This window comes from Spermophilus citellus, assembly GCF_964194105.1.
Source record: "Spermophilus citellus genome assembly, chromosome: 7".
NCBI classification, from domain to species: Eukaryota; Metazoa; Chordata; class Mammalia; order Rodentia; family Sciuridae; genus Spermophilus; species Spermophilus citellus.
Window position 1 is genome coordinate 78703550 of NC_138188.1, and position 26209 is coordinate 78729758.

Genomic DNA, 26209 nt, shown 5'->3' on the forward strand with positions numbered 1-26209 from the left:
TTTAGTTCTTTTGCCCACTTATTGATTGGTTCTTTTGTGACTTGGGGGGGGGGATTAAGATTTTTGAGTTCTTAATATATTCTAAGTATTAATTCCCTGTCAGAAGAGTAGTGGTAAAGATTTCCTCATTCTGTAAGCCCTTTATTCATGCTCTTAATTTTTTCCTTTGGGACATCAGTGGAATGGAAGAAGGGAATTGAGGGAGAAGGAGGAGGAGTGGGCAAAGTGTGGAGCTGTGGAGTGAAATTGATCATATTATGCTATGTACATATGTGAATATGTCATAGTGCATTCTATCATTATGTATTATCTATAAAGCAACTGATTAAAAAGCTAAAAATAAATAGAAGGAAGACTAGTAGAGAGGAAGAGGAACAGGGGAGAGTGGAGAGAAGGGAAAGTGGAAGTAATGGTTATTAAAATGGAACCAATTATATTCTATGCATATATGAGTGTCAAAAATGTACCCCACTATTATGTATAACTATAATGCAATAATAAAAACATTTAAAAATCAAGGAACACAAAGTGTAAAATAAGACAATTTAAAAATATACTACAATGAGTAGAAAAGTCACATCTAAAAGGAATAACAACTTGATTCGCAGACTTTTTATCTTGCAATCACAAAAATGGCAATAGGCGAATATTGTTCAAACAGTTATATATCATTTTATATTTAAGAATGAATATGTAATAACGGCGTTTTTTCTTTTTAAAATTTATTTTGCCTTACAATTCTTAATACACAACTATACAATAATTTATCATATCTCTGATTATATATAAGCTGTGTTGACACCAAATTGAAATGTTCATACATGAGTAATAATGGCCTTTTCAGGCATACAATACTAAGAGAGTTTATCATGCAAAACCATGTTCAAATTTATAGAACCAAGATAGTTTACCACACATAGGACATGGTGGAAATAACTATGAAAGGATATTCTTCAGCCAGATGAAAATTGAGGCTAGACTGAATGAGTAGAATGTTAAGAATAAAAAGGTAGGAAAGAATTGGTAATGTGGATTTGGAGTTGTAGCTCAGCAGTAGAACCCTTGCCTAGTCCATGGAGGCACTGGGTTCAATCCTCAGCATCACATTAAAAAATAGATAAATGAATAAACTAAAGGTATTTTCAGGTACAACTAAAAATTAAAAATAATAATTAGTAAGGTGCGGTGGTCAATCTGAATAGTTACTGATGTTTTGAAATGAAATGACCCTTTGGCTTCAGTTTTGTAATATTTTACTTTATAGAAATGAAGCAAACATGGTAATAAATTAACATTTCAAATGTTACAAGTTTTATTTACATTAGAAAAAAATCAGGGTACAATTTAAATGGTAGAAAACACTGTGGAATAGCAGTAAAGCAAACATTTCCATCAGTCTATTGGTTTAAATCACCAGATGAACTTATTTAAAAAATATATTCCAATGCATGCTGACAACATCTGATAAAATTCCACATAAATCTCATTTACATTAAGAAGTAAGATTGGAAGAGAATTTCTTCAACAGGTTAAGAGACTGCTGAGAACAAACACCATACAATCAGATGTGGCAACCATCATAGTATTTGGCAGTTCACTGGGGCAGCAGCTGGAAAAATCAAGAACTAGACATGCTATGGCTGAATGTCTTCATAAATCCATGGGAAAACACAGAAGGAAACTCACAGCATAAGAAAGCCAGTGCTTTCTTGGTTTGGGGAAAAAAGAGGGGAATGGCGACATGAGTTAAAAAGTGCATTTGAGAGAAAACAACGTCTACAAAATGCAGGGAAATGGTGTGTGTGTGTGTGTGTGTGTGTGTGTGTGTGTGTGTGTGTGTGTGTTTAGAGAATGATCCTGTGAAGAATCCCCCAAATCTGAAAACACAGTTTTTGGTTTTCCTGAAGATTTTCCATTTCCAAGATGAAATGTGGAATCTGCCTTCTCTTCCTGATGTCTTTATTTCCTTACAATCGGGTACAGAAAAAACAATTGTCAGCACAGAATTGCTGACTATTGAGGGGCTCTGGGGATCCAGCAGGCCCCCCAGGAGAGTGTCCAGGAGTTGGGTCCGGTGGTGGGGTGGGGAGAAGTTCCTTTCTTCCTAGAACAGACGTCTGCAGGCTTTGCTCCTAGGGCCTGGAGAGCGCTGAGGACGCACCTGGGGACTTGAACTTGGAGAGGGAGGTAGAGGTTGCAGTGGTGAGGTGGGGAAGGGCCTCAGAAGGTGGAAATCCACGTCGTAGGCGGGATTAGAAGAGCGCCTCACTGGACTAGGGGTGGGGGCCCAAGCACGGAGATATGGGATGGGCCCCTGCGGGCCGGCTGGAGGGTCCATCCATTGCTCCTCGAAGGCCTCTATTTTTCTGACGATCTCTGGCATAAATTCGCAGAAGAATCCCTGCTCGACGACCATGTTCTCACCGAGGGGTCTCAGGAAGGCGCCCAGTTCCGGGTCTTCAGGACAGTCTCCCTGGCCTCCTGGGCGTTGGTCGGTGGCTCCCACGAGGCCCTCAGGGATCAGAATGAGGTTGTGTCCTTGGAGACTCACTTGCAGGACAGAGCTTGGCGCAGGCTGTAGCACCAGGTCGCCGTCGTCCATGGGTACCTGTAAGGAGCAGCCCGCGGCCACAACCACCACGGAGGTGAGCGCGGTGGCGTTGGCTGCTGCTGCAGAGTTTTGCAAGGTGGGTTCCGCCGGGGCCTCTGCAGGGTCTGCAGGGTCGTCTAGTCGGCGGCGTTTGGCAGGGCCAGGTCCTCCAGGCTGTGGTCCCCCGCAGGGCGCAGGGCAGGCGCTGGGGCTGCGTGGACGAATGCCCACCATGTCGACAGCGCTGTGGTGGATGCTCCCGTTTCGGGGCAAAGTGAGTGCGGGGCGCAGGCGGCGCGGTCCTGCGCGTGCTGACAGTCAGGTCCAGAGGACAGGTGAGGTGCGCTAAGCTTTCGAGTGAGCGGCAGTCCTAGCTTCTTTGGATCTGCGCCCACTGCTGTGCTTGGCGTCCCACTTTGGAACCTTGCAACTATGCACTGACCCGGATGCGCCCTGGAGGGCCAATTATTTTGCCCGCGCAACCCAAGTTCCAGTGTCACGCTAAGCTCCGCCCCTACGGAGCTCCGCCCCTAGATGGGAGGAGTCGGCTGGCTAACAGCTTTGGCTGTGGTGTGTCTCTGTGGGGAAATACCTAGTGGGCAGAATCACTGGTGTTTCTTGCGTGGAGGGATAAAAACAGGCGTAGAATTTCAAGATGGCTAACGTTAGAATTCATGTCTTCCAGGATTCTGGGGAAAACACTCAAAAAGTCCCCTGCACCTAGTAATCCCCAACCGCCAACCCACCCAAAGGCTACTTAAAGTGCCCCCCCACTTTGTCCTTTCTGCTGCTGGGGATTGAACTCAGGGACTTACAAATGCTAAGCAAGATTCCAGTTCTGAGTATTTTATTATTATTATTATTTTGAGGGGATGGGGAGGTACTTAGAACTCGGGGGCACTGCATCACTGAGCCACATCCCCAGCTCTTTATGTATTTTATTTAGAGTTAGGATCTTGGTAGGTTGTTTAGAGCCTAACTGTTGCTGAGATTGACTTTGAACTCCTGATCCTCTTTCCTCAGCCTGCTGAGTTGCTGGGATTGCAGGCTTGCACCACCATGCCCGGCCTGAAATTCTTTTTAATGTTTGACAATCGTTTTATCTTAAGAATAAATGAAAAATGTAGATTTTTCTTTTAGGAAAAGTGCATTTTAAATACTAAAATGAAAAGCTTTATGGCAGTTTGTTCCTGAAGGTTAAGGCCTGTAATAAAATTGTTAATTGCATTATTAAAATTAAAGCAATACAATTAACTTTTTTTTCTTTTTTATTGAGCACTTACTTATATGTCCACCATTTTACTGTTTTAAAAAATGATTTTTCTAGGCGTAGTGGTGCATGTCTGTAATCCGGGCGATTTGGCCAGTTGAAACCAGAGGATCCCAAGTTGAAAGCCCGCCTCAACAATTTAAAGAGATCTTAAGCAATTTAGAGAGACCCTGTCTCAAGAAAAAAAAAAAAAAAAAAACGGGCTGGGGATTTGGCTCAGTGGTTAAATTGTTATCCCTGGGTTCAATCCTTGGTACTTCCTCACCCTGGTCTTGCCAGATATGATCTTTTTTTTCCCCTTACAACAGCTGAGGCTCTAAGTGGTAAAGCAAAATTTCCCATAATTAAACACTTCATTTATGTTTGTTGTAAAATCAAATGCAATCGTGACTTTAAATCAATTATACTTAATTTAGGTATTTATTGTGTACACCTAACGAACACTGATTTGGTACTGTGTGTGCCTTTCATATTAACATGTGTGTCTACCCTGTTTTATTTCCAATGTTTCTATTTCTTGGTTTACATTCGCGGGAGCCCAATGTGTTTCAATTTCACTACATTCTTGCAAACATTTATCTCTCATATGCCTGCCTGTCTGCTGGCCTGCCTGCTTTTCTTCCATTCATCAGTGCCTATAAAATGTACAGAATGGCAACTTTCACTGTGGCTCATTGGTTACTACACAAAACCATAAATGGATCAATTTCATTCCCCAGTGCTTCCCTCACTATTCCTTCTTTTCTCCCCTGATCCCTTCCCTCTACTCTCCCATCTCCCTTCTAATTTCATGGGGTCCTTTTTTTCCCTCCTAGTTTCCACACATGGGAGAAAACACATGGTACTTTTCTCTCTGATTTTGACTTATTCACTCAAAATTTATGGTCTCCAGTTTCATCTATTCTTCTGCAAGTGACATTTTTGTTCTTCTTTATGTCTGAATAAAACTGCATTTTGTGTGTGTGCATATGTGTGTGTGTGTGTGTGTGTGTGTGTGTGTATATATATATATATATATATATATATATATATATATATAATATTCTTTATCCATTTATCTGTTGACAGACACCTTGGTTGATCCCATTACTTGGCTAATGTGAATTGTGCTGCAATAAAGATGGTATGCATGCTATCTGTAAAATGTGCTGTCTTTATTTTTTATTTTTTGACAAATACCCAAATGTGGTATAGCTGGATCATATGGAAGATTTATTTTTAGCCTTTTGAAGAACCCCCATACTGATTTCCATAGTGGCTCTACTAATTTATATTCCCACCAACAGTGTGTAAGAGTTTCTTACCCCATCATCCCATCCTCACCAGCATTTATTCTTTGTATTCTTGATGGCTGCACTTCTAACTGAAGTCAGATGGAATCTCAGTATAGGTTATTTCTTTGTTTGTTTGTTTTTGTACTGGGGAATGAACCCAGGGGCCTTTAACCACTGAGCCACATCCCGAGGTCCTTATTTGTATTCTATTTAGAGACAGGGTCTCACTGAGTTGCTAAAGGCCTCACTAAGTTGCTGGGGCTGGATTTGAACTCACAATCTTTCTGCCTCAGCCTCCCTAGCAGTTGGGATTGCAGGCGTACACCACTGCTCAGTATAGTTTTGATATGCATTTCCCTTTATTTATTTATTTTTATTGGTGCAGATTATCCAACCCAGGGCCTTGCTGGTGCTAAGCAAGTGCTGTGCTGCTGAGCCACATCCCCTACCCTGTTGTGCATTTCCCTGGTGGCTAAAAATGTTGAACATTTTTTTATATAATTGTTGACCCTTCATACTTCTTTTGAGAAGTGTCTGTACACTTCATGTACCCATTTATCGACTGGGTTACTTGCCTTGCAAGCATTTCTTATTGCTGGATTCTTAAATCTTTTCCTACCCGATATAGTAAAGTGCTACCCTGTGTTTTTATTTTGCATTTCTGATTACCTGTGTGGCCACATCATTTTTTTTCATATAATTATTGGCAATTATTTTCTTATATTTTCTATAAAATATTCCTCTCTTCTATTTTTTTTTTTACTTTAATAAATTGGGTCTCAGAATACTACACACCATTTACTTCTCAGATGTCTAATGAAGTGTCTATGGCTCTCCTATAGTCTTTTATGACCTGATTATCTGATTCCCTATTATTCTTACAGTTCTACTTCTGGTATACTTTGTGGTTATTTGAATATTCTCATAGACTATTTCTGACAGGTGACCTCTAAGTCCTCTTTCTTTTCAACACTTTTGTCCTGCCTCCTGTAAGACTTATATGCTTATATGCTTGTACTGTGGATCATTCTTTTCTCCAAGCTTCTGAGAGTTGCTTTTAAGAATGTGAGTACTGTCTTAACAAAGTCCTTGCCAGGGTGTTAAAACTCTCTTGTATTACAGGAGAATTCTTCTAAATTTCCAAACTCTCTCTTTAACAGGCTGATATCCAGCAGCTTCAGTTTTATACTTGATTCCTACTGGTTTATGTTGGGTGAATCCTGCAGAACAGACACATACACCTGCACACACACACACACACATGCATGCACACACTCGTGCAGGCACACACACACACACACACACACACACACAATTATGTGCCTTTCTTCCCTCCCCTTCATTGTTTACAGGCCCATATTTCTGGGCTTAACTTTAATTACTGGCCTTGTGGTGGAGAGGAGTTAAGGGAAGGTTTTGAGGTCAATTCATGTTGCCTTGCCAGGGAGCTGCTTCTGTCAACTTAATGCAAGGCACTGTCAACCATTAACAGAGAAGACCAGGCCAGTTCTCCAGGCTTGGGGTCTGGGAATTCAAGATATTCAAATCTGTCCACCTGGTTGTCTTTACCCCATGTGTCAGAGCCCAATCAGAGGTGTGACCTCACCAGCACAGACTTGCCTAATTTGAGAATTCAACCTATCTGTTCAGTAAACTCTGGGTCAGGTGCTTAGGTTCCTACCCCTAGCTCCAAGAGATGTAAGACTAATTGTATGAGTTGAAGAGACTGCCTGGATCTCATATTTAGATTTCATTGGTAATTAACCATCCTTCTCATTCCCAAATGCATTGTTTATTTTAGAAATGGTCATTCAATTCCACACTACTGTTTTTTTGTTTTTTTGTTTGTTTGTTATTTTTGTGTTTTGTATTGGTACCAGGGATTGAACCCAGGGAACCTCAACCACTGATCCACACTCCCTGTTCTTTTTTGTAGTTTAGAGACAGGGTCTCACTGAGTTGCTTAGGGCCTCACTAAGTTGCTGAGGATGGCTTTGAACTTGTGACCCTCCTGCCTCAACCTTCAGATGTTGGGATGGTCTTCTGGGAATACGGGAGCCACCACACCAATCCCGCCCACTACTCTTTCTTAGTGCAGCTCTCCACTCTCATTCCAACCCTGGGGCTCTTGCCCCTCATTTCTTGAATGCTTTTTACTCTATTCCATATTGATTCTGTCACAATTCCTAATGATTTAAAAATATGTTTGGATGATTCTTCCAAAACACTGGTATGACTGGATCTTTCATGATTCTGAAGCAATCCAAACTCCTGTATCTCCCATTTCCCTGATTTCTAGGGATGTTGAACATTTTGAACATTTTTTTTTTCATGTTTGTTAGTCGTTTGTATTTCTTCTTTTCAGAAGTGTGTTTAGTTCTTTTGCCCACTTATTGATTGGTTCTTTTGTGATTTGGGGGGGGGGGGATTAAGATTTTTGAGTTCTTAATATATTCTAAGTATGAATTCCCTGTCAGTAGAGTAGTGGTAAAGATTTCCTCATTCTGTAAGCCCTTTATTCATGCTCTTAATTTTTTCCTTTGGGACATCAGTGGAATGGAAGAAGGGAATTGAGGGAGAAGGAGGAGGAGTGGGCAAAGTGTGGAGCTGTGGAGTGAAATTGATCATATTATGCTATGTACATATGTGAATATGTCATAGTGCATTCTATCATTATGTATTATCTATAAAGCAACTGATTAAAAAGCTAAAAATAAATAGAAGGAAGACTAGTAGAGAGGAAGAGGAACAGGGGAGAGTGGAGAGAAGGGAAAGTGGAAGTGATGGTTATTAAAATGGAACCAATTATATTCTATGCATATATGAGTGTCAAAAATGTACCCCACTATTATGTATAACTATAATGCAATAATAAAAACATTTAAAAATCAAGGAACACAAAGTGTAAAATAAGACAATTTAAAAATATACTACAATGAGTAGAAAAGTCACATCTAAAAGGAATAACAACTTGATTCGCAGACTTTTTATCTTGCAATCACAAAAATGGCAATAGGCGAATATTGTTCAAACAGTTATATATCATTTTATATTTAAGAATGAATATGTAATAACGGCGTTTTTTCTTTTTAAAATTTATTTTGCCTTACAATTCTTAATACACAACTATACAATAATTTATCATATCTCTGATTATATATAAGCTGTGTTGACACCAAATTGAAATGTTCATACATGAGTAATAATGGCCTTTTCAGGCATACAATACTAAGAGAGTTTATCATGCAAAACCATGTTCAAATTTATAGAACCAAGATAGTTTACCACACATAGGACATGGTGGAAATAACTATGAAAGGATATTCTTCAGCCAGATGAAAATTGAGGCTAGACTGAATGAGTAGAATGTTAAGAATAAAAAGGTAGGAAAGAATTGGTAATGTGGATTTGGAGTTGTAGCTCAGCAGTAGAACCCTTGCCTAGTCCATGGAGGCACTGGGTTCAATCCTCAGCATCACATTAAAAAATAGATAAATGAATAAACTAAAGGTATTTTCAGGTACAACTAAAAATTAAAAATAATAATTAGTAAGGTGCGGTGGTCAATCTGAATAGTTACTGATGTTTTGAAATGAAATGACCCTTTGGCTTCAGTTTTGTAATATTTTACTTTATAGAAATGAAGCAAACATGGTAATAAATTAACATTTCAAATGTTACAAGTTTTATTTACATTAGAAAAAAATCAGGGTACAATTTAAATGGTAGAAAACACTGTGGAATAGCAGTAAAGCAAACATTTCCATCAGTCTATTGGTTTAAATCACCAGATGAACTTATTTAAAAAATATATTCCAATGCATGCTGACAACATCTGATAAAATTCCACATAAATCTCATTTACATTAAGAAGTAAGATTGGAAGAGAATTTCTTCAACAGGTTAAGAGACTGCTGAGAACAAACACCATACAATCAGATGTGGCAACCATCATAGTATTTGGCAGTTCACTGGGGCAGCAGCTGGAAAAATCAAGAACTAGACATGCTATGGCTGAATGTCTTCATAAATCCATGGGAAAACACAGAAGGAAACTCACAGCATAAGAAAGCCAGTGCTTTCTTGGTTTGGGGAAAAAAGAGGGGAATGGCGACATGAGTTAAAAAGTGCATTTGAGAGAAAACAACGTCTACAAAATGCAGGGAAATGGTGTGTGTGTGTGTGTGTGTGTGTGTGTGTGTGTGTGTGTGTTTAGAGAATGATCCTGTGAAGAATCCCCCAAATCTGAAAACACAGTTTTTGGTTTTCCTGAAGATTTTCCATTTCCAAGATGAAATGTGGAATCTGCCTTCTCTTCCTGATGTCTTTATTTCCTTACAATCGGGTACAGAAAAAACAATTGTCAGCACAGAATTGCTGACTATTGAGGGGCTCTGGGGATCCAGCAGGCCCCCCAGGAGAGTGTCCAGGAGTTGGGTCCGGTGGTGGGGTGGGGAGAAGTTCCTTTCTTCCTAGAACAGACGTCTGCAGGCTTTGCTCCTAGGGCCTGGAGAGCGCTGAGGACGCACCTGGGGACTTGAACTTGGAGAGGGAGGTAGAGGTTGCAGTGGTGAGGTGGGGAAGGGCCTCAGAAGGTGGAAATCCACGTCGTAGGCGGGATTAGAAGAGCGCCTCACTGGACTAGGGGTGGGGGCCCAAGCACGGAGATATGGGATGGGCCCCTGCGGGCCGGCTGGAGGGTCCATCCATTGCTCCTCGAAGGCCTCTATTTTTCTGACGATCTCTGGCATAAATTCGCAGAAGAATCCCTGCTCGACGACCATGTTCTCACCGAGGGGTCTCAGGAAGGCGCCCAGTTCCGGGTCTTCAGGACAGTCTCCCTGGCCTCCTGGGCGTTGGTCGGTGGCTCCCACGAGGCCCTCAGGGATCAGAATGAGGTTGTGTCCTTGGAGACTCACTTGCAGGACAGAGCTTGGCGCAGGCTGTAGCACCAGGTCGCCGTCGTCCATGGGTACCTGTAAGGAGCAGCCCGCGGCCACAACCACCACGGAGGTGAGCGCGGTGGCGTTGGCTGCTGCTGCAGAGTTTTGCAAGGTGGGTTCCGCCGGGGCCTCTGCAGGGTCTGCAGGGTCGTCTAGTCGGCGGCGTTTGGCAGGGCCAGGTCCTCCAGGCTGTGGTCCCCCGCAGGGCGCAGGGCAGGCGCTGGGGCTGCGTGGACGAATGCCCACCATGTCGACAGCGCTGTGGTGGATGCTCCCGTTTCGGGGCAAAGTGAGTGCGGGGCGCAGGCGGCGCGGTCCTGCGCGTGCTGACAGTCAGGTCCAGAGGACAGGTGAGGTGCGCTAAGCTTTCGAGTGGGCGGCAGTCCTAGCTTCTTTGGATCTGCGCCCACTGCTGTGCTTGGCGTCCCACTTTGGAACCTTGCAACTATGCACTGACCCGGATGCGCCCTGGAGGGCCAATTATATTGCCCGCGCAACCCAAGTTCCAGTGTCACGCTAAGCTCCGCCCCTACGGAGCTCCGCCCCTAGATGGGAGGAGTCGGCTGGCTAACAGCTTTGGCTGTGGTGTGTCTCTGTGGGGAAATACCTAGTGGGCAGAATCACTGGTGTTTCTTGCGTGGAGGGATAAAAACAGGCGTAGAATTTCAAGATGGCTAACGTTAGAATTCATGTCTTCCAGGATTCTGGGGAAAACACTCAAAAAGTCCCCTGCACCTAGTAATCCCCAACCGCCAACCCACCCAAAGGCTACTTAAAGTGCCCCCCCACTTTGTCCTTTCTGCTGCTGGGGATTGAACTCAGGGACTTACAAATGCTAAGCAAGATTCCAGTTCTGAGTATTTTATTATTATTATTATTTTGAGGGGATGGGGAGGTACTTAGAACTCGGGGGCACTGCATCACTGAGCCACATCCCCAGCTCTTTATGTATTTTATTTAGAGTTAGGATCTTGGTAGGTTGTTTAGAGCCTAACTGTTGCTGAGATTGACTTTGAACTCCTGATCCTCTTTCCTCAGCCTGCTGAGTTGCTGGGATTGCAGGCTTGCACCACCATGCCCGGCCTGAAATTCTTTTTAATGTTTGACAATCGTTTTATCTTAAGAATAAATGAAAAATGTAGATTTTTCTTTTAGGAAAAGTGCATTTTAAATACTAAAATGAAAAGCTTTATGGCAGTTTGTTCCTGAAGGTTAAGGCCTGTAATAAAATTGTTAATTGCATTATTAAAATTAAAGCAATACAATTAACTTTTTTTTCTTTTTTATTGAGCACTTACTTATATGTCCACCATTTTACTGTTTTAAAAAATGATTTTTCGAGGCGTAGTGGTGCATGTCTGTAATCCGGGCGATTTGGCCAGTTGAAACCAGAGGATCCCAAGTTGAAAGCCCGCCTCAACAATTTAAAGAGATCTTAAGCAATTTAGAGAGACCCTGTCTCAAGAAAAAAAAAAAAAAAAAAAACGGGCTGGGGATTTGGCTCAGTGGTTAAATTGTTATCCCTGGGTTCAATCCTTGGTACTTCCTCACCCTGGTCTTGCCAGATATGATCTTTTTTTTCCCCTTACAACAGCTGAGGCTCTAAGTGGTAAAGCAAAATTTCCCATAATTAAACACTTCATTTATGTTTGTTGTAGAATCAAATGCAATCGTGACTTTAAATCAATTATACTTAATTTAGGTATTTATTGTGTACACCTAACGAACACTGATTTGGTACTGTGTGTGCCTTTCATATTAACATGTGTGTCTACCCTGTTTTATTTCCAATGTTTCTATTTCTTGGTTTACATTCGCGGGAGCCCAATGTGTTTCAATTTCACTACATTCTTGCAAACATTTATCTCTCATATGCCTGCCTGTCTGCTGGCCTGCCTGCTTTTCTTCCATTCATCAGTGCCTATAAAATGTACAGAATGGCAACTTTCACTGTGGCTCATTGGTTACTACACAAAACCATAAATGGATCAATTTCATTCCCCAGTGCTTCCCTCACTATTCCTTCTTTTCTCCCCTGATCCCTTCCCTCTACTCTCCCATCTCCCTTCTAATTTCATGGGGTCCTTTTTTTCCCTCCTAGTTTCCACACATGGGAGAAAACACATGGTACTTTTCTCTCTGATTTTGACTTATTCACTCAAAAAAATTATGGTCTCCAGTTTCATCTATTCTTCTGCAAGTGACATTTTTGTTCCTCTTTATGTCTGAATAAAACTGCATTTTGTGTGTGTGCATATGTGTGTGTGTGTGTGTGTGTGTATATATATATATATATATATATATATATATATATATATATATATAGTATTCTTTATCCATTTATCTGTTGACAGACACCTTGGTTGATCCCATTACTTGGCTAATGTGAATTGTGCTGCAATAAAGATGGTATGCATGCTATCTGTAAAATGTGCTGTCTTTATTTTTTATTTTTTGACAAATACCCAAATGTGGTATAGCTGGATCATATGGCAGATTTATTTTTAGCCTTTTGAAGAACCCCCATACTGATTTCCACAGTGGCTCTACTAATTTATATTTCCACCAACAGTGTGTAAGAGTTTCTTACCCCATCATCCCATCCTCACCAGCATTTATTGTTTGTATTCTTGATGGCTGCACTTCTAACTGAAGTCAGATGGAATCTCAGTATAGGTTATTTGTTTGTTTGTTTGTTTTTGTACTTGGGAATGAACCCAGGGGCCTTTAACCACTGAGCCACATCCCCAGGTCCTTATTTGTATTCTATTTAGAGACAGGGTCTCACTGAGTTGCTAAGGGCCTCACTAAGTTGCTGAGGCTGGATTTGAACTCACAATCTTTCTGCCTCAGCCTCCCTAGCAGCTGGGATTGCAGGCATACACCACTGCTCAGTATAGTTTTGATATGCATTTCCCTTTATTTATTTATTTTTATTGGTGCGGATTATCCAACCCAGGGCCTTGCTGGTGCTAAGCAAGTGCTGTGCTGCTGAGCCACATCCCCTACCCTGTTGTGCATTTCCCTGGTGGCTAAAAATGTTGAACATTTTTTTATATAATTGTTGACCCTTCATACTTCTTTTGAGAAGTGTCTGTACACTTCATGTACCCATTTATCGACTGGGTTACTTGCCTTGCATGCATTTCTTATTGCTGGATTCTTAAATCTTTTCCAACCCGGTATAGTAAAGTGCTACCCTGTGTTTTTATTTTGCATTTCTGATTACCTGTGTGGCTACATCATTTTTTTTATATAATTATTGGCAATTATTTTCTTATATTTTCTATAAAATGTTCCTCTCTTCTTTTTTTTTTTTACTTTAATAAATTGGGTCTCAGAATACTACACACCATTTACTTCTCAGATGTCTAATGAAGTGTCTATGGCTCTCCTATAGTCTTTGATGACCTGATTACCTGATTCCCTATTATTCTTACAGTTCTACTTCTGGTATACTTTGTGGTTATTTGAATATTCTCATAGACTATTTCTGACAGGTGACCTCTAAGTCCTCTTTCCTTTCAACACTTTTGTCCTGCCTCTTGTAAGACTTATATGCTTATATGCTTGTACTGTGGATCATTCTTTTCTCCAAGCTTCTGAGAGTTGCTTTTAAGAATGTGAGTACTGTCTTAACAAAGTCCTTGCCAGGGTGTTAAAACTCTCTTGTATTACAGGAGAATTCTTCTAAATTTCCAAACTCTCTCTTTAACAGGCTGATATCCAGCAGCTTCAGTTTTATACTTGATTCCTACTGGTTTATGTTGGGTGAATCCTGCAGAACAGACACATACACCTGCACACACACACACACATGCATGCACACACTCGCGCAGGCACACACACACACACACACACACACACACACAATTATGTGCCTTTCTTCCCTCCCCTTCATTGTTTACAGGCCCATATTTCTGGGCTTAACTTTAATTACTGGCCTTGTGGTGGAGAGGAGTTAAGGGAAGGTTTTGAGGTCAATTCATGTTGCCTTGCCAGGGAGCTGCTTCTGTCAACTTAATGCAAGGCACTGTCAACCATTAACAGAGAAGACCAGGCCAGTTCTCCAGGCTTGGGGTCTGGGAATTCAAGATATTCAAATCTGTCCACCTGGTTGTCTTTACCCCATGTGTCAGAGCCCAATCAGAGGTGTGACCTCACCAGCACAGACTTGCCTAATTTGAGAATTCAACCTATCTGTTCAGTAAACTCTGGGTCAGGTGCTTAGGTTCCTACCCCTAGCTCCAAGAGATGTAAGACTAATTGTATGAGTTGAAGAGACTGCCTGGATCTCATATTTAGATTTCATTGGTAATTAACCATCCTTCTCATTCCCAAATGCATTGATTATTTTAGAAATGGCCATTCAATTCCACACTACTGTTTTTTTGTTTTTTTGTTTGTTTGTTATTTTTGTGTTTTGTATTGGTACCAGGGATTGAACCCAGGGAACCTCAACCACTGATCCACACTCCCTGTTCTTTTTTGTAGTTTAGAGACAGGGTCTCACTGAGTTGCTTAGGGCCTCACTAAGTTGCTGAGGATGGCTTTGAACTTGTGACCCTCCTGCCTCAACCTTCAGATGTTGGGATGGTCTTCTGGGAATACGGGAGCCACCACACCAATCCCGCCCACTACTCTTTCTTAGTGCAGCTCTCCACTCTCATTCCAACCCTGGGGCTCTTGCCCCTCATTTCTTGAATGCTTTTTACTCTATTCCATATTGATTCTGTCACAATTCCTAATGATTTAAAAATATGTTTGGATGATTCTTCCAAAACACTGGTATGACTGGATCTTTCATGATTCTGAAGCAATCCAAACTCCTGTATCTCCCATTTCCCTGATTTCTAGGGATGTTGAACATTTTGAACATTTTTTTTCATGTTTGTTAGTCGTTTGTATTTCTTCTTTTCAGAAGTGTGTTTAGTTCTTTTGCCCACTTATTGATTGGTTCTTTTGTGACTTGGGGGGGGGGGATTAAGATTTTTGAGTTCTTAATATATTCTAAGTATTAATTCCCTGTCAGAAGAGTAGTGGTAAAGATTTCCTCATTCTGTAAGCCCTTTATTCATGCTCTTAATTTTTTCCTTTGGGACATCAGTGGAATGGAAGAAGGGAATTGAGGGAGAAGGAGGAGGAGTGGGCAAAGTGTGGAGCTGTGGAGTGAAATTGATCATATTATGCTATGTACATATGTGAATATGTCATAGTGCATTCTATCATTATGTATTATCTATAAAGCAACTGACTAAAAAGCTAAAAATAAATAGAAGGAAGACTAGTAGAGAGGAAGAGGAACAGGGGAGAGTGGAGAGAAGGGAAAGTGGAAGTGATGGTTATTAAAATGGAACCAATTATATTCTATGCATATATGAGTGTCAAAAATGTACCCCACTATTATGTATAACTATAATGCAATAATAAAAACATTTAAAAATCAAGGAACACAAAGTGTAAAATAAGACAATTTAAAAATATACTACAATGAGTAGAAAAGTCACATCTAAAAGGAATAACAACTTGATTCGCAGACTTTTTATCTTGCAATCACAAAAATGGCAATAGGCGAATATTGTTCAAACAGTTATATATCATTTTATATTTAAGAATGAATATGTAATAACGGCGTTTTTTCTTTTTAAAATTTATTTTGCCTTACAATTCTTAATACACAACTATACAATAATTTATCATATCTCTGATTATATATAAGCTGTGTTGACACCAAATTGAAATGTTCATACATGAGTAATAATGGCCTTTTCAGGCATACAATACTAAGAGAGTTTATCATGCAAAACCATGTTCAAATTTATAGAACCAAGATAGTTTACCACACATAGGACATGGTGGAAATAACTATGAAAGGATATTCTTCAGCCAGATGAAAATTGAGGCTAGACTGAATGAGTAGAATGTTAAGAATAAAAAGGTAGGAAAGAATTGGTAATGTGGATTTGGAGTTGTAGCTCAGCAGTAGAACCCTTGCCTAGTCCATGGAGGCACTGGGTTCAATCCTCAGCATCACATTAAAAAATAGATAAATGAATAAACTAAAGGTATTTTCAGGTACAACTAAAAATTAAAAATAATAATTAGTAAGGTGCGGTGGTCAATCTGAATAGTTACTGATGTTTTGAAATGAAATGACCCTTTGGCTTCAGTTTTGTAATATTTTACTTTATAGAAATGAAGCAAACATGGTAATAAATTAACATTTCAAATGTTACAAGTTTTATTTACATTAGAAAAAAATCAGGGTACAATTTAAATGGTAGAAAACACTGTGGAATAGCAGTAAAGCAAACATTTCCATCAGTCTATTGGTTTAAATCACCAGATGAACTTATTTAAAAAATATATTCCAATGCATGCTGACAACATCTGATAAAATTCCACATAAATCTCATTTACATTAAGAAGTAAGATTGGAAGAGAATTTCTTCAACAGGTTAAGAGACTGCTGAGAACAAACACCATACAATCAGATGTGGCAACCATCATAGTATTTGGCAGTTCACTGGGGCAGCAGCTGGAAAAATCAAGAACTAGACATGCTATGGCTGAATGTCTTCATAAATCCATGGGAAAACACAGAAGGAAACTCACAGCATAAGAAAGCCAGTGCTTTCTTGGTTTGGGGAAAAAAGAGGGGAATGGCGACATGAGTTAAAAAGTGCATTTGAGAGAAAACAACGTCTACAAAATGCAGGGAAATGGTGTGTGTGTGTGTGTGTGTGTGTGTGTGTGTGTGTGTGTGTGTGTTTAGAGAATGATCCTGTGAAGAATCCCCCAAATCTGAAAACACAGTTTTTGGTTTTCCTGAAGATTTTCCATTTCCAAGATGAAATGTGGAATCTGCCTTCTCTTCGTGATGTCTTTATTTCCTTACAATCGGGTACAGAAAAAACAATTGTCAGCACAGAATTGCTGACTATTGAGGGGCTCTGGGGATCCAGCAGGCCCCCCAGGAGAGTGTCCAGGAGTTGGGTCCGGTGGTGGGGTGGGGAGAAGTTCCTTTCTTCCTAGAACAGACGTCTGCAGGCTTTGCTCCTAGGGCCTGGAGAGCGCTGAGGACGCACCTGGGGACTTGAACTTGGAGAGGGAGGTAGAGGTTGCAGTGGTGAGGTGGGGAAGGGCCTCAGAAGGTGGAAATCCACGTCGTAGGCGGGATTAGAAGAGCGCCTCACTGGACTAGGGGTGGGGGCCCAAGCACGGAGATATGGGATGGGCCCCTGCGGGCCGGCTGGAGGGTCCATCCATTGCTCCTCGAAGGCCTCTATTTTTCTGACGATCTCTGGCATAAATTCGCAGAAGAATCCCTGCTCGACGACCATGTTCTCACCGAGGGGTCTCAGGAAGGCGCCCAGTTCCGGGTCTTCAGGACAGTCTCCCTGGCCTCCTGGGCGTTGGTCGGTGGCTCCCACGAGGCCCTCAGGGATCAGAATGAGGTTGTGTCCTTGGAGACTCACTTGCAGGACAGAGCTTGGCGCAGGCTGTAGCACCAGGTCGCCGTCGTCCATGGGTACCTGTAAGGAGCAGCCCGCGGCCACAACCACCACGGAGGTGAGCGCGGTGGCGTTGGCTGCTGCTGCAGAGTTTTGCAAGGTGGGTTCCGCCGGGGCCTCTGCAGGGTCTGCAGGGTCGTCTAGTCGGCGGCGTTTGGCAGGGCCAGGTCCTCCAGGCTGTGGTCCCCCGCAGGGCGCAGGGCAGGCGCTGGGGCTGCGTGGACGAATGCCCACCATGTCGACAGCGCTGTGGTGGATGCTCCCGTTTCGGGGCAAAGTGAGTGCGGGGCGCAGGCGGCGCGGTCCTGCGCGTGCTGACAGTCAGGTCCAGAGGACAGGTGAGGTGCGCTAAGCTTTCGAGTGGGCGGCAGTCCTAGCTTCTTTGGATCTGCGCCCACTGCTGTGCTTGGCGTCCCACTTTGGAACCTTGCAACTATGCACTGACCCGGATGCGCCCTGGAGGGCCAATTATATTGCCCGCGCAACCCAAGTTCCAGTGTCACGCTAAGCTCCGCCCCTACGGAGCTCCGCCCCTAGATGGGAGGAGTCGGCTGGCTAACAGCTTTGGCTGTGGTGTGTCTCTGTGGGGAAATACCTAGTGGGCAGAATCACTGGTGTTTCTTGCGTGGAGGGATAAAAACAGGCGTAGAATTTCAAGATGGCTAACGTTAGAATTCATGTCTTCCAGGATTCTGGGGAAAACACTCAAAAAGTCCCCTGCACCTAGTAATCCCCAACCGCCAACCCACCCAAAGGCTACTTAAAGTGCCCCCCCACTTTGTCCTTTCTGCTGCTGGGGATTGAACTCAGGGACTTACAAATGCTAAGCAAGATTCCAGTTCTGAGTATTTTATTATTATTATTATTTTGAGGGGATGGGGAGGTACTTAGAACTCGGGGGCACTGCATCACTGAGCCACATCCCCAGCTCTTTATGTATTTTATTTAGAGTTAGGATCTTGGTAGGTTGTTTAGAGCCTAACTGTTGCTGAGATTGACTTTGAACTCCTGATCCTCTTTCCTCAGCCTGCTGAGTTGCTGGGATTGCAGGCTTGCACCACCATGCCCGGCCTGAAATTCTTTTTAATGTTTGACAATCGTTTTATCTTAAGAATAAATGAAAAATGTAGATTTTTCTTTTAGGAAAAGTGCATTTTAAATACTAAAATGAAAAGCTTTATGGCAGTTTGTTCCTGAAGGTTAAGGCCTGTAATAAAATTGTTAATTGCATTATTAAAATTAAAGCAATACAATTAACTTTTTTTTCTTTTTTATTGAGCACTTACTTATATGTCCACCATTTTACTGTTTTAAAAAATGATTTTTCTAGGCGTAGTGGTGCATGTCTGTAATCCGGGCGATTTGGCCAGTTGAAACCAGAGGATCCCAAGTTGAAAGCCCGCCTCAACAATTTAAAGAGATCTTAAGCAATTTAGAGAGACCCTGTCTCAAGAAAAAAAAAAAAAAAAAACAGGCTGGGGATTTGGCTCAGTGGTTAAATTGTTATCCCTGGGTTCAATCCTTGGTACTTCCTCACCCTGGTCTTGCCAGATATGATCTTTTTTTTCCCCTTACAACAGCTGAGGCTCTAAGTGGTAAAGCAAAATTTCCCATAATTAAACACTTCATTTATGTTTGTTGTAGAATCAAATGCAATCGTGACTTTAAATCAATTATACTTAATTTAGGTATTTATTGTGTACACCTAACGAACACTGATTTGGTACTGTGTGTGCCTTTCATATTAACATGTGTGTCTACCCTGTTTTATTTCCAATGTTTCTATTTCTTGGTTTACATTCGCGGGAGCCCAATGTGTTTCAATTTCACTACATTCTTGCAAACATTTATCTCTCATATGCCTGCCTGTCTGCTGGCCTGCCTGCTTTTCTTCCATTCATCAGTGCATATAAAATGTACAGAATGGCAACTTTCACTGTGGCTCATTGGTTACTACACAAAACCATAAATGGATCAATTTCATTCCCCAGTGCTTCCCTCACTGTTCCTTCTTTTCTCCCCTGATCCCTTCCCTCTACTCTCCCATCTCCCTTCTAATTTCATGGGGTCCTTTTTTTCCCTCCTAGTTTCCACACATGGGAGAAAACACATGGTACTTTTCTCTCTGATTTTGACTTATTCACTCAAAAAAATGATGGTCTCCACTTTCATCTATTCTTCTGCAAGTGACATATTTGTTCTTCTTTAAGTCTGAATAAAACTGCATTTTGTGTGTGTGTGCATGTATGTGTGTGTATATGTGTGTGTGTGTGTGTGTGTGTGTGTGTGTGTGTATATATATATATAATTTTCTTTATCCATTTATCTGTTGACAGACACCTTGGTTGATCCCATTACTTGGCTAATGTGAATTGTGCTGCAATAAACATGGTATGCATGTTATCTGTAAAATGTGCTGTCTTTATTTTTTATTTTTTGACAAATACCCAAATGTGGTATAGCTGGATCATATGGAAGATTTATTTTTAGCCTTTTGAAGAACCCCCATACTGATTTCCATAGTGGCTGTACTAATTTATATTCCCACCAACAGTGTGTAAGAGTTTCTTTCCCCATCATCCCATCCTCACCAGCATTTATTGTTTGTATTCTTGATGGCTGCACTTCTAACTGAAGTCAGATGGAATCTCAGTATAGGTTATTTGTTTGTTTGTTTGTTTTTGTACTGGGGAATGAACCCAGGGGCCTTTAACCACTGAGCCACATCCCGAGGTCCTTATTTGTATTCTATTTAGAGACAGGGTCTCACTGAGTTGCTAAAGGCCTCACTAAGTTGCTGGGGCTGGATTTGAACTCACAATCTTTCTGCCTCAGCCTCCCTAGCAGTTGGGATTGCAGGCGTACACCACTGCTCAGTATAGTTTTGATATGCATTTCCCTTTATTTATTTATTTTTATTGGTGCAGATTATCCAACCCAGGGCCTTGCTGGTGCTAAGCAAGTGCTGTGCTGCTGAGCCACATCCCCTACCCTTTTGTGCATTTCCCTGGTGGCTAAAAATGCTGAACATTTTTTTATATATTTGTTGACCCTTCATACTTCTTTTGAGAAGTGTCTGTACACTTCATGTACCCATTTATCGACTGGGTTACTTGCCTTGCAAGCATTTCTTATTGCTGGATTCTTAAATCTTTTCCTACCCGATATAGTAAAGTGCTACCCTGTGTTTTTATTTTGCATTTCTGATTACCTGTGTGGCCACATCATTTTTTTCATATAATTATTGGCAATTATTTTCTTATATTTTCTATAAAATATTCCTCTCTTCTATTTTTTTTTAATTTAATAAATTGGGTCTCAGAATACTACACACCATTTACTTCTCAGATGTCTAATGAAGTGTCTATGGCTCTCCTATAGTCTTTTATGACCTGATTATCTGATTCCCTATTATTCTTACAGTTCTACTTCTGGTATACTTTGTGGTTATTTGAATATTCTCATAGACTATTTCTGACAGGTGACCTCTAAGTCCTCTTTCTTTTCAACACTTTTGTCCTGCCTCCTGTAAGACTTATATGCTTATATGCTTGTACTGTGGATCATTCTTTTCTCCAAGCTTCTGAGAGTTGCTTTTAAGAATGTGAGTACTGTCTTAACAAAGTCCTTGCCAGGGTGTTAAAACTCTCTTGTATTACAGGAGAATTCTTCTAAATTTCCAAACTCTCTCTTTAACAGGCTGATATCCAGCAGCTTCAGTTTTATACTTGATTCCTACTGGTTTATGTTGGGTGAATCCTGCAGAACAGACACATACACCTGCACACACACACACACATGCATGCACACACTCGCGCAGGCACACACACACACACACACACACACACACACACAATTATGTGCCTTTCTTCCCTCCCCTTCATTGTTTACAGGCCCATATTTCTGGGCTTAACTTTAATTACTGGCCTTGTGGTGGAGAGGAGTTAAGGGAAGGTTTTGAGGTCAATTCATGTTGCCTTGCCAGGGAGCTGCTTCTGTCAACTTAATGCAAGGCACTGTCAACCATTAACAGAGAAGACCAGGCCAGTTCTCCAGGCTTGGGGTCTGGGAATTCAAGATATTCAAATCTGTCCACCTGGTTGTCTTTACCCCATGTGTCAGAGCCCAATCAGAGGTGTGACCTCACCAGCACAAACTTGCCTAATTTGAGAATTCAACCTATCTGTTCAGTAAACTCTGGGTCAGGTGCTTAGGTTCCTACCCCTAGCTCCAAGAGATGTAAGACTAATTGTATGAGTTGAAGAGACTGCCTGGATCTCATATTTAGATTTCATTGGTAATTAACCATCCTTCTCATTCCCAAATGCATTGATTATTTTAGAAATGGTCATTCAATTCCACACTACTGTTTTTTTGTTTTTTTGTTTGTTTGTTATTTTTGTGTTTTGTATTGGTACCAGGGATTGAACCCAGGGAACCTCAACCACTGATCCACACTCCCTGTTCTTTTTTGTAGTTTAGAGACAGGGTCTCACTGAGTTGCTTAGGGCCTCACTAAGTTGCTGAGGATGGCTTTGAACTTGTGACCCTCCTGCCTCAACCTTCAGATGTTGGGATGGTCTTCTGGGAATACGGGAGCCACCACACCAATCCCGCCCACTACTCTTTCTTAGTGCAGCTCTCCACTGTCATTCCAACCCTGGGGCTCTTGCCCCTCATTTCTTGAATGCTTTTTACTCTATTCCATATTGATTCTGTCACAATTCCTAATGATTTAAAAATATGTTTGGATGATTCTTCCAAAACACTGGTATGACTGGATCTTTCATGATTCTGAAGCAATCCAAACTCCTGTATCTCCCATTTCCCTGATTTCTAGGGATGTTGAATATTTTGAACATTTTTTTTCATGTTTGTTAGTCGTTTGTATTTCTTCTTTTCAGAAGTGTGTTTAGTTCTTTTGCCCACTTATTGATTGGTTCTTTTGTGATTTGGGGGGGGGGATTAAGATTTTTGAGTTCTTAATATATTCTAAGTATTAATTCCCTGTCAGTAGAGTAGTGGTAAAGATTTCCTCATTCTGTAAGCCCTTTATTCATGCTCTTAATTTTTTCCTTTGGGACATCAGTGCAATGGAAGAAGGGAATTGAGGGAGAAGGAGGAGGAGTGGGCAAAGTGTGGAGCTGTGGAGTGAAATTGATCATATTATGCTATGTACATATGTGAATATGTCATAGTGCATTCTGTCATTATGTATTATCTATAAAGCAACTGATTAAAAAGCTAAAAATAAATAGAAGGAAGACTAGTAGAGAGGAAGAGGAACAGGGGAGAGTGGAGAGAAGGGAAAGTGGAAGTAATGGTTATTAAAATGGAACCAATTATATTCTATGCATATATGAGTGTCAAAAATGTACCCCACTATTATGTATAACTATAATGCAATAATAAAAACATTTAAAAATCAAGGAACACAAAGTGTAAAATAAGACAATTTAAAAATATACTACAATGAGTAGAAAAGTCACATCTAAAAGGAATAACAACTTGATTCGCAGACTTTTTATCTTGCAATCACAAAAATGGCAATAGGCGAATATTGTTCAAACAGTTATATATCATTTTATATTTAAGAATGAATATGTAATAACGGCGTTTTTTCTTTTTAAAATTTATTTTGCCTTACAATTCTTAATACACAACTATACAATAATTTATCATATCTCTGATTATATATAAGCTGTGTTGACACCAAATTGAAATGTTCATACATGAGTAATAATGGCCTTTTCAGGCATACAATACTAAGAGAGTTTATCATGCAAAACCATGTTCAAATTTATAGAACCAAGATAGTTTACCACACATAGGACATGGTGGAAATAACTATGAAAGGATATTCTTCAGCCAGATGAAAATTGAGGCTAGACTGAATGAGTAGAATGTTAAGAATAAAAAGGTAGGAAAGAATTGGTAATGTGGATTTGGAGTTGTAGCTCAGCAGTAGAACCCTTGCCTAGTCCATGGAGGCACTGGGTTCAATCCTCAGCATCACATTAAAAAATAGATAAATGAATAAACTAAAGGTATTTTCAGGTACAACTAAAAATTAAAAATAATAATTAGTAAGGTGCGGTGGTCAATCTGAATAGTTACTGATGTTTTGAAATGAAATGACCCTTTGGCTTCAGTTTTGTAATATTTTACTTTATAGAAATGAAGCAAACATGGTAATAAATTAACATTTCAAATGTTACAAGTTTTATTTACATTAGAAAAAAATCAGGGTACAATTTAAATGGTAGAAAACACTGTGGAATAGCAGTAAAGCAAACATTTCCATCAGTCTATTGGTTTAAATCACCAGATGAACTTATTTAAAAAATATATTCCAATGCATGCTGACAACATCTGATAAAATTCCACATAAATCTCATTTACATTAAGAAGTAAGATTGGAAGAGAATTTCTTCAACAGGTTAAGAGACTGCTGAGAACAAACACCATACAATCAGATGTGGCAACCATCATAGTATTTGGCAGTTCACTGGGGCAGCAGCTGGAAAAATCAAGAACTAGACATGCTATGGCTGAATGTCTTCATAAATCCATGGGAAAACACAGAAGGAAACTCACAGCATAAGAAAGCCAGTGCTTTCTTGGTTTGGGGAAAAAAGAGGGGAATGGCGACATGAGTTTAAAAGTGCATTTGAGAGAAAACAACGTCTACAAAATGCAGGGAAATGGTGTGTGTGTGTGTGTGTGTGTGTGTGTGTGTGTGTGTTTAGAGAATGATCCTGTGAAGAATCCCCCAAATCTGTAAACACAGTTTTTGGTTTTCCTGAAGATTTTCCATTTCCAAGATGAAATGTGGAATCTGCCTTCTCTTCCTGATGTCTTTATTTCCTTACAATCGGGTACAGAAAAAACAATTGTCAGCACAGAATTGCTGACTATTGAGGGGCTCTGGGGATCCAGCAGGCCCCCCAGGAGAGTGTCCAGGAGTTGGGTCCGGTGGTGGGGTGGGGAGAAGTTCCTTTCTTCCTAGAACAGACGTCTGCAGGCTTTGCTCCTAGGGCCTGGAGAGCGCTGAGGACGCACCTGGGGACTTGAACTTGGAGAGGGAGGTAGAGGTTGCAGTGGTGAGGTGGGGAAGGGCCTCAGAAGGTGGAAATCCACGTCGTAGGCGGGATTAGAAGAGCGCCTCACTGGACTAGGGGTGGGGGCCCAAGCACGGAGATATGGGATGGGCCCCTGCGGGCCGGCTGGAGGGTCCATCCATTGCTCCTCGAAGGCCTCTATTTTTCTGACGATCTCTGGCATAAATTCGCAGAAGAATCCCTGCTCGACGACCATGTTCTCACCGAGGGGTCTCAGGAAGGCGCCCAGTTCCGGGTCTTCAGGACAGTCTCCCTGGCCTCCTGGGCGTTGGTCGGTGGCTCCCACGAGGCCCTCAGGGATCAGAATGAGGTTGTGTCCTTGGAGACTCACTTGCAGGACAGAGCTTGGCGCAGGCTGTAGCACCAGGTCGCCGTCGTCCATGGGTACCTGTAAGGAGCAGCCCGCGGCCACAACCACCACGGAGGTGAGCGCGGTGGCGTTGGCTGCTGCTGCAGAGTTTTGCAAGGTGGGTTCCGCCGGGGCCTCTGCAGGGTCTGCAGGGTCGTCTAGTCGGCGGCGTTTGGCAGGGCCAGGTCCTCCAGGCTGTGGTCCCCCGCAGGGCGCAGGGCAGGCGCTGGGGCTGCGTGGACGAATGCCCACCATGTCGACAGCGCTGTGGTGGATGCTCCCGTTTCGGGGCAAAGTGAGTGCGGGGCGCAGGCGGCGCGGTCCTGCGCGTGCTGACAGTCAGGTCCAGAGGACAGGTGAGGTGCGCTAAGCTTTCGAGTGGGCGGCAGTCCTAGCTTCTTTGGATCTGCGCCCACTGCTGTGCTTGGCGTCCCACTTTGGAACCTTGCAACTATGCACTGACCCGGATGCGCCCTGGAGGGCCAATTATATTGCCCGCGCAACCCAAGTTCCAGTGTCACGCTAAGCTCCGCCCCTACGGAGCTCCGCCCCTAGATGGGAGGAGTCGGCTGGCTAACAGCTTTGGCTGTGGTGTGTCTCTGTGGGGAAATACCTAGTGGGCAGAATCACTGGTGTTTCTTGCGTGGAGGGATAAAAACAGGCGTAGAATTTCAAGATGGCTAACGTTAGAATTCATGTCTTCCAGGATTCTGGGGAAAACACTCAAAAAGTCCCCTGCACCTAGTAATCCCCAACCGCCAACCCACCCAAAGGCTACTTAAAGTGCCCCCCCACTTTGTCCTTTCTGCTGCTGGGGATTGAACTCAGGGACTTACAAATGCTAAGCAAGATTCCAGTTCTGAGTATTTTATTATTATTATTATTTTGAGGGGATGGGGAGGTACTTAGAACTCGGGGGCACTGCATCACTGAGCCACATCCCCAGCTCTTTATGTATTTTATTTAGAGTTAGGATCTTGGTAGGTTGTTTAGAGCCTAACTGTTGCTGAGATTGACTTTGAACTCCTGATCCTCTTTCCTCAGCCTGCTGAGTTGCTGGGATTGCAGGCTTGCACCACCATGCCCGGCCTGAAATTCTTTTTAATGTTTGACAATCGTTTTATCTTAAGAATAAATGAAAAATGTAG

The 26209-nt window shown here is 41.8% G+C and overlaps 4 protein-coding genes across 4 annotated transcripts; all 4 read right to left on the reverse strand.

Annotated features, from left to right (window-relative positions):
* Positions 1-2104: 2104 nt before the first annotated feature.
* On the reverse strand, positions 2105-2824 carry LOC308653321 (proline-rich protein 23C-like; the record flags this gene model as incomplete). Its single annotated transcript, XM_081301922.1, has 1 exon — positions 2105-2824. One exon carries the CDS (start codon positions 2822-2824, stop codon positions 2105-2107), a length of 720 nt encoding a protein of 239 aa, XP_081158048.1.
* A 6782-nt stretch (positions 2825-9606) lies between these two features.
* LOC308653322 (proline-rich protein 23C-like) lies at positions 9607-10326 on the reverse strand (the record flags this gene model as incomplete). Its single annotated transcript, XM_081301923.1, has 1 exon — positions 9607-10326. One exon carries the CDS (start codon positions 10324-10326, stop codon positions 9607-9609), a length of 720 nt encoding a protein of 239 aa, XP_081158049.1.
* Positions 10327-17108: 6782 nt separating this feature from the next.
* Positions 17109-17828, reverse strand: LOC308653323 (proline-rich protein 23C-like; the record flags this gene model as incomplete). Its single annotated transcript, XM_081301924.1, has 1 exon — positions 17109-17828. The coding sequence occupies one exon, from the start codon at positions 17826-17828 to the stop codon at positions 17109-17111; it is 720 nt and encodes a 239-aa protein (XP_081158050.1).
* A 6768-nt stretch (positions 17829-24596) lies between these two features.
* LOC308653324 (proline-rich protein 23C-like) lies at positions 24597-25316 on the reverse strand (the record flags this gene model as incomplete). The annotated part of the gene is made up of 1 exon (XM_081301925.1): positions 24597-25316. One exon carries the CDS (start codon positions 25314-25316, stop codon positions 24597-24599), a length of 720 nt encoding a protein of 239 aa, XP_081158051.1.
* Between the last annotated feature and the right edge of the window lie 893 nt (positions 25317-26209).